Here is an 8,713-nt window from a genome sequence, read left to right on the forward strand (position 1 = left end):
CAATGATTTATATATGCTCCTTAAAAGTCATTTAAAATGACCCACACAAAGATAGAAGTTATGTATGGACCAAACCATTAAGCATTGGCTATGCTTATATGCATTGGTGTAAACACTGTCATCTCATTAGTCATTAGATAAGATTAGAGATTTCAGAAGTTCCAATTAACTCAACTGGTAAAGTCTCTGATGGTTGAATAATGAATTTAAGGTTCAATCTCCAGTTTTGTTTGTTTATTTGTTTTTTCATTTTTCTTTTTTTAATGGAAAAACCACTTGTCATTAATTCTAATTGTTTTTACTCTTGAGGAAGAAAACCATGGACAATATGTGCAGTGTAAAAGAAGGAAGAGGCTTGAGTCCAATGCGTCTTGTGCATTGACCCAATAAGATGCTGACATGTGGTAATTCTTGGGCATATGGCAACATCCTAATATCCTATTGAGTCTAGTGCAAAGAACACTAAATTCAAGCCGAACTCGTTAAAAAAAAACATAGAGTATATAGTTATTTGTTAGATCAAAACAATCATAATTTGGTCACTATGCAACTACAATCATTATAACCACAAAAAATTGAAAATTCCCTCAAATATTCTACTTAAATTCATCTAAACATCTTCCAAAAAAAAAAAAAAAAAAAACCTAAAACTGTGCAAACTCAACACAAAATTTCTCACAAAAATAAGAATCTGGCCTTCTGGAAACATATGTTTGTTATTATGAGAATATAACAAAGTGTAGAAATATAACAAAACTACCATAATGATTATTTTATTACATTTAGCCAAGCTTATCTTTCTGGGGGGAAATAAAGCTTATCTTATGTAGAAATACAGCTAATACAGAAAATATAAATCCACATTAAGTGCCTCTAGGCCCTCTACGAGTCCACTCGAATTATCTTTGCCTCCGCAGGTTCACTCTAAAAGTTCTCACAAACCAATTTGGCCTCTTCGATGTGATGACATGCCCGGTAAGCAATCCAATTACAAACCCACAAGCATATCCTATCACTACCACTTTCCAATTGAACCACTCTCCGAAAGATGACTCCTTGCTTGGCTCAAAAGTTGGAGTTTCACTGTGTCCACATTTCTTTGACAACTGAGGGCCACACAATCCCAAGTTCCCCTCAAAAGAGGAATCATCAAATGTCCAAAATTGTCCACCTTGGGGAATCAGACCCATAAGTTGGTTATTAGAGAGGTTCAAATATGCAAGAAATGTGAGACTTAAAAGTTGATGAGGGATTTCCCCTGAGAGCTTGTTTCGAGAGAGATCTAATGACTCAAGCTCAGTTAGATTTCCCAAGGATGATGGGATATGACCAGTGAAACTATTGCTCGATAAGTTTAGTACAATTAAATCCTTGAGCATTCCCATTGTATCCGGAATTTCTCCATGAAATCTATTATTGGATAGATCAATAGATGTGAAGATGATCAAGATCTTTACCAATACCATTTCTTCTCCCTTATTCATCACCGTTATTGAGTCTTTGTAATAAGGGGCTTGATCTTCCATGTATTCTGGTTGTGAATTATCTCTTCCATGGACCATTAGCATTGCATCCCAGGTTTTAAAGTATTCCAATGGTAACCTGCCAGAGAAATTGTTGTAAGAGATGTCAAAGACACGCAATTTTGAAAACCCAAGCCTGGTGTGAGGACCCCATATAGGACCATGGAATCCATTTGCTCGCAAGATGAGAATTTGCAACTCTGGCAAAGACTCCAACCAAAAGGGGAATGTGTCATTCATCATGTTATTTCCAAGATTAAGAACTTCTAGCATTCGACACTTCACTAATGATCGTGGAATCTTCCCTTGTATTTGGTTGTAACTGAAGTCTAGTGATGTCAAAATGCTCCCTTCCATGAATGTTTCAGGTAAGTTTCCTTGAAATAGGTTCCTTTTAAGATTCAATATTGAGAGAGAGCTGCTAAAATTACCTAAACATTGTGGAATCTCACCAATTAATTGGTTATCAGAGATATCAAGGATTTTCAGAGAATTCACCTTACAAATCATTGATGGGATTCTTCCAGTCAAGTTATTTTTTGATGCAATAAAATAATTTGTAGACAATGGAGGAATTGGAAGAGATTCTTGCAACATGTTGGAACTCAAGTCTAAAAGAGGCAAAGTTTGCCAAGGAAGAACTGTTAATGGTTGTTCAAAACTACTTAAATGGTTAAAAGAAAGATTTAGGAATTGCATTGTCTCCTTTCCAACATTCCAAAACCATTTAGGTATTTTGCCTTCAATTTTATTGTTGGAAAGGTCTAAATCCATTAAAAAAGTTTGGGTTTTTAGGAAATCTGGAAATTCAGTTAAATTGCAAGAAAACAACCACAATCGTATAAAATTAGGGATGATGGAGTTGATATTTCCTTTTGATATCAATAAGTTGGTACCTGAAAGATCCAAATACAAAAGATTTTTAAGCTCAAAGAAAATTTTTAGCTCCATCTTGCCCAATACATTTCCACCCAAACTCAATGCCCACAATGGTGATGAGGAGATATTTTTGAATTTAAGAGGGGCTGTAAGTTGATTTTGGTCTAGACGTAGCTTTTCTAGTGTAGGCATTGTAAACAAAAGAGATGGGATGGCTCCTGAGAGTGAGTTATATGACAAGTCAAAGGTATACAACTGAGGAAGTGTACTTATTTCAGATGGGATTGGCCCTTTCAACTGACATCTTGAGACATATATCTCTCTAAGTTTAGTAAGATTTGTCAATGAGGTTGGAAATCCACCATCAAAATTGTTGTACGAAAGATATAGAAATTCTAGCTGTGTTAGATTATTTAAGAAAGATGGTATTTTCCCATGGAGATTGATACTTTGAAGAGAAATAAAATTGAGCTTTGCAAGGTTTCCCAGTGTAGATGGAGGCTGACCAATAAAATTGTTGAATGAAAGGGAAAGTGAAGTGAGTTGAGATAGGTTCCCAATAGAAGAAGGGATTGCCCCTGAGAAATGATTATAATCGAGGTTTAAAAAGCTCAATGACTCAATGTTACCAATTGAATTGGGCAACTCCCCAAAAAAATTTGCTTTGTGAAGATCCAAAAGGTTCAAGGACTCTAGGTTGCCAAATGAATTAGGTAATTTCCCAGAAAAATTTGTAGAGTAAAGATCCAATACCCTTAGAGAACTTCCAGAAGGAAATTCTGGAAGAAAACCAATGAGCAAGTCATTACGTGACAAAACAATGGCTTGTAACTTGGGCAACAAGAAAACATTTTTGGGAAATTCACCAAACAAACTGCAATCAGAGAGAGATAGAGATGTCAAGGAAGATAAATTTACCAGGGATTGAGGTACTGATGATGAAATGTTCACATGGTCTAGATGAAGTTCCCTCATATTTGTCATGTTCTTGGAAATTGCTTCCAGGTCTTTCCCTTTGAGATGCAGATTAAAGTTGGACAGATCAAGTGAAATCAAGTGGGTCAACCATGAGATTTCTGATGGAATTTGGCCAGTGAAATTGGAAAAAGAGAGGTCAAGATGGGATAACCTTACAAGCTGGCTGAAACTTGAAGGGATTGTGGAGAAAATGAACCCATTCATAGAAAGATTGAGTTTTTGAAGATGATGCAGGCTAAAAAGGCTGCTATTTGGACTGAGAATTCCAGACAGCCAACTATTACCCAGGTTTAGGCCGACCACTTGACCTGTCTTGTTATTGCATGTGACCCCATCCCAAGAACAACAATCAACTTTTGCTTTCCAAGACTTCATCTTTGGGTAATTACCAGGATAGTAAACAACGGGCTCAGATGACATTCCCTCTTCAAATTCTTGCTTTAGTTGTAGCAAAGCAGAGCTCTGGTCAGGGAGGCAACGATGTTTAGAAGAAGTACTAGAAGTACTTTGACATTGTGAAATGAAGAATAAACAAAAGGCCAAGTATAAAGTCAGATTTTGATTTCCTTTCCCCATGCTGAACATCTTATCAGCTAAGGAATTTGATGGAGAATTGGGCACCAAGAGGTATGAGTAGGTTAAAGAACTAATGAAAGGACTAACATAATTGGGGGGTCTAAGTTGAAAGGACTAACATAATTGGATTATTTTCTAAAGGTGTGTACCCAATTGAATTTCAAGGACTATCACAAATAATCAATATGTTGATTTAAAAAGAGTCATATAATTGAATTTTAAGAGCCACCTGCATTGACTTGATGTTCATCTGGGTGTGCAGAATAATTTCTTTGTTTGTCTTATTCCTACTATTCTATAACCCACTGAATGGGTTGAGACTTTTATAGTTCAATACGGCCAAGTTGATTGTTCCCAATCATAGTCAGTAGTACTATGCTGTCAATGAGTTGAATTGAAGGACAGGGTTAACTGGATTTCCATAGTTAATTATACAAAATTCCTATCACAAACAGCTGGTGAAGGTGTTTTTCTACGTACCCATTATTTCCATATAGGTTTGCTTTGAAAGTCCATATGGAACTTGATTACATTAAAGGTCTCACAAACCATTGTATTAAGCTAACAAAGTGCAGAACTTTGTCAGCTATTAGATGGAACTATCAAATTTAAAAGCTAGGCTTGAAAAGTTCAAGTGATCTCAATGTTCATTTGAATGTTTTATAGTTTATTATTGGTGTTCTACTTCACAGAAACACACATATATTCGTGACCATAGAAGTATAAATAAGTACAAAGAGTATAGTGCTTAATTTTGAAGGATTAAGAACTGAACACAATTATATATTTAATTTTTGTCCATAATCGTGTCTGAAAAGTATCATATGTTGACCGGACCTTAGTATATTGGTGGAAAATGAGTGTAAACTAAGAGCACAACCATTTGGTCCAGAAAACGTCAAGCACGGATTCACCTAATAAACCAATCAGTGACTTTATGAAGCGTGAACTGTGGAGCGCAAATGTAAAAGCCACGACGATTTTAGTCTGACCTTCTCGATCCCTCTCAGTTCCTCACGGCAACACGACCAGTGCATTAATTGTGACATTAATCAAACCGCGCAATACTATCAATGAGGGCAACAACTAGCGTGAACTACACTTAATATTGACTGCATTTTATATATCATTAGTCGTCAACCTGTGCGACAGGAAAAATATTGATAATAAGATAAGATCTAATGAAATTTAAAAATAAGAAATTGAGTTAATAATATGCATATTATAGACATTTTGCAAGTTAAAAAAAAAAAATGAACGGTCATAATAAAATAAAATACAATGGGAAGAAATATTTAATTTCTATACTTTTCCATAGTTTAGAAGTGTTATATAACATAGAACATTATTGAGTTGCTAGGACAGAGTTTTATAAACTATTAATGCCAGACATATGTGCTTCTGTTGTCAATACTCATTGCAAGTGCATAGTTACTAAACCTACAAAGTAATTCACAACTCTTAAAATAATAAAGTAAAACTACCAAAGTGATATATATATATATATATATATATATATATAAACACACACACGCGCACACACACTTAGAACTACAAATGTTTGAACACATACATATATTGTACAGAAAATCTTAATTTTCTCATCAAAAACCTTTCAAAACATAAACTGCAAAGATATAAACAAAGACCATGGCATAAGGAGGACACACCAAGCTTCAAATTTGAGTAGTAACGTTAGTTGTGGTAATAATAATATAGACAATTCAAGACATGGAACAATATCAAAATTATAACACTTTATGCCATTATCTTTTATGTTGAATCCAAACAAACAATTATATGTAAGATTGAATGATAATTTTAATCAACCAAAAACCAACCAAAAACCACAGCTTTAGTTAAGAAAGCAAACAAATACTCTAAAGAAAATCAATTCTAAACATAACAAAAGAAGAAGATTAAGAAAGAAAATCTCAAGTAAATATGAAAGCAGAAATTGCTGTATAAAGTAAAAAAGAAAGAATGTTGCCTTACAAGTTAAGTTTAGGGTTTTGAGTTAGTAGTTGCTAGGGTTTTAAGGTGGGAAGGGAGGAGTCCTAATGCAAGTCTCTCTCTTTTTTCTTCATCCTAACGACAGTGCTTTTTATTTTTTATTTTTTAAATTTTTTTTATGTGTCCCTCTATTTTGTTTTTTAATCCTAACATGAGTCTTTTTTATATATTATTTTTTGAATCCTAATGTGAGTCTCTAATATTGCAATCCAATTATAAAATAAAATAAATTATAATGAGATGTAAATCTGTAAGGCTTGCAAAAATGATGTGTTAAAATTTTAAAAGGTCAACAAAAAGTCAAAGTCTTCCATTTTATATTATATATAGTTTATAGATAGATAGATAGAGGAGGTGGGGATGTTGTAATCTATCGATGATTGTTAGAATTCCATATAATGGCGGTATTTGAAGAGTTTGAGTTAATAGAGAGACACATGGTAGAGTTGGAGATAGAGTAACACTTGAATCTAAGGAGATGATCAATATACGTCAACTAGTAAATCTAAAATTTTTAAAAATAATAAAATAAAAGATGACATGATACTGAAGTAGCTTAACTGGAGTGTAGCAACCTATGCTATAGCTTTTAAATATAAAAATATGTATGATGCTTTGATTTGAGTAGTTTATATATTTATTTTGCAATTTAATACGGCAAAAACAAAAAAAAAAAAATTGTCTTTCTGTTAGAAATGTCCTATTCGTGAAAATTTTGCATAGGATGTTATAATGTTAATTATTCTCTCTTTTGATTGTTTCTTATCATATAATTTTCTGGGAATGCATTAAAAAGCTGGTTGTTATTGTAATTCTAACTACTGCACACCCAAAATATAATAAAATAAAATAAAAAATTAATTATATATGTGTAAAGAAAACATGGAAAATTGTGGACTCATTATAATCCTTTGAATCATTATCCAAAAGAGGAGAGACATGAAAACTTAAGAAAGTCTTGAAGATAAAGTTCCCTATATATATTTGAACTATTGTTGATTCACCTCTACTCCAAAAAAAACACATTTTTTAAACAACGATATAACCTATAAATTAAACAAACAAACAAAATAGTTATTTAATAGATACCAAAATCCGAAAAAATTAATAAATAAACTATTTTTTGCAAAACCCAACAAAATATGTTTTTGCTACACTTGAAACTGTATATACTTTCTCAATTTAATATTCAAACATATAGACCAAAGCATTTGATTGCAGATAATAAATATGGAAAAAAGTACATAACACATGCGCACAGAGACGGAACTATGTTTAGATTGAGGAGGGCCATGGCCCCCCAACTTTAAAAAAAAAAATTACTTTTGTATGTATATAAACAAAAAATTTTAAATATGATCCCAAAATTTATATACTTGGCCCCCCTCTCCAAAACAATTTACAAATTGACCCAAATAGAAAAAATATCCGACCAAACCTTTTGCCTAGGTGTCCCAAAAAAAGCCTTCAGACAAACCAATCAAACAAATCACAAATCTAAATAAAAAGAATACCCTTATGGCAATATAGTAGATTAGGCTCTTCCTTCTCTAGTTTGGCCTCTCTATTATTTGAAATCTCTTCTCAATCCTCTCTCTGCTCTCTCTAAGATGTGTTGTGTGAGCCCATGAGGCAGATCCTTTGCCAATTTTTATCTGATAAATGCTAGCTAGTAACTGATAGTGTATGTGTGAACTTGTGGTTATCGTTTTCAACGAAAAAAATAAAATAAAACAATTGTGTTGTGTTGTGTGAATAGTGAACTTGTGAATGCCTAAATGGGTAGAGGGGGTTGTGGCACGTGTTTGCTATAGTGCTAGATGGAGTATATATATGTCTCAACTTTTTGTTCGAAAGAAGTAACTAATGATAAAAGCTGTACTCATCCAAAAAAAAGGGTGTAAGGTATGTCTAAATAACACATGAAGTACTCATTCTACTATTTATTTATTTAATTTTGAGATGCTTCATTATTTCCCTATCTTATTAATCTATTGTTCCAAAAAGTAGTTCCAAACAAAAACCAAATAAACATTGATTTTTACATTAAACATTGATTTTTACATTGGATAAAATCTCATGACTTTACAAGTCAAGAAATTATTTGAATGTTATGTAGATGTAAAATACATCCTTATAATTTATATGACTTTTTATATGATTTCTAGATAATGTAAAAATCAACTATAATGTTTGTTTTTTGAAAGAAAATACAAATAAATTCGAAGTTATTACTGATATCCTATTTTCTGAAAATCATTGAACAACATTTTGAAAAATTGCTATTGATGAAATAAGTATTAGTTCATTGCAACACGATTATATATTTTGTCCACAAATATGTGATTAAGTTGTTAATAGAAGTCATGAAATTCAATGAACTTATAGTAAGCTTGGCCTCCCCCAACTACGAATCCTGGTTCCATCCTTGCATGCGCAAAATAAGAAGAATACTCAACATGCAAATCATTATAAAAAGACTAATGCATGGTCGAATTGATAAATAACTCAAAATAAAAGTAAGTTTGCGTGTGTTTTATATGCATCGGATGTAGAGGTATTTATAGAATGTTGTTTCTCATCCAAATTTCACATATTTTGATCAATGCAGCATCATAGGAACAAAGATTTGAAATAGTACTACATGTCATACAAAGAAGAATACCAACCAAATATAAGTTCTATACTAAAGATACAAGTAAAATTGTACAAAAAAATTGATTCCTATAAAACTATTTTATGCT

The 8,713-nt window shown here is 32.6% G+C and overlaps 1 protein-coding gene across 1 annotated transcript; it reads right to left on the bottom strand.

Annotated features, from left to right (window-relative positions):
- Positions 1–899: 899 nt before the first annotated feature.
- Positions 900–3,956, bottom strand: LOC126719434 (receptor-like protein 6). The gene has a single exon (XM_050421983.1). The coding sequence runs from the start codon at positions 3,954–3,956 to the stop codon at positions 900–902; it is 3,057 nt and encodes a 1,018-aa protein (XP_050277940.1).
- Between the last annotated feature and the right edge of the window lie 4,757 nt (positions 3,957–8,713).

The sequence above is a fragment of the Quercus robur genome, chromosome 3 (genome assembly GCF_932294415.1).
Source record: "Quercus robur chromosome 3, dhQueRobu3.1, whole genome shotgun sequence".
Classification (NCBI taxonomy): domain Eukaryota; kingdom Viridiplantae; phylum Streptophyta; class Magnoliopsida; order Fagales; family Fagaceae; genus Quercus; species Quercus robur.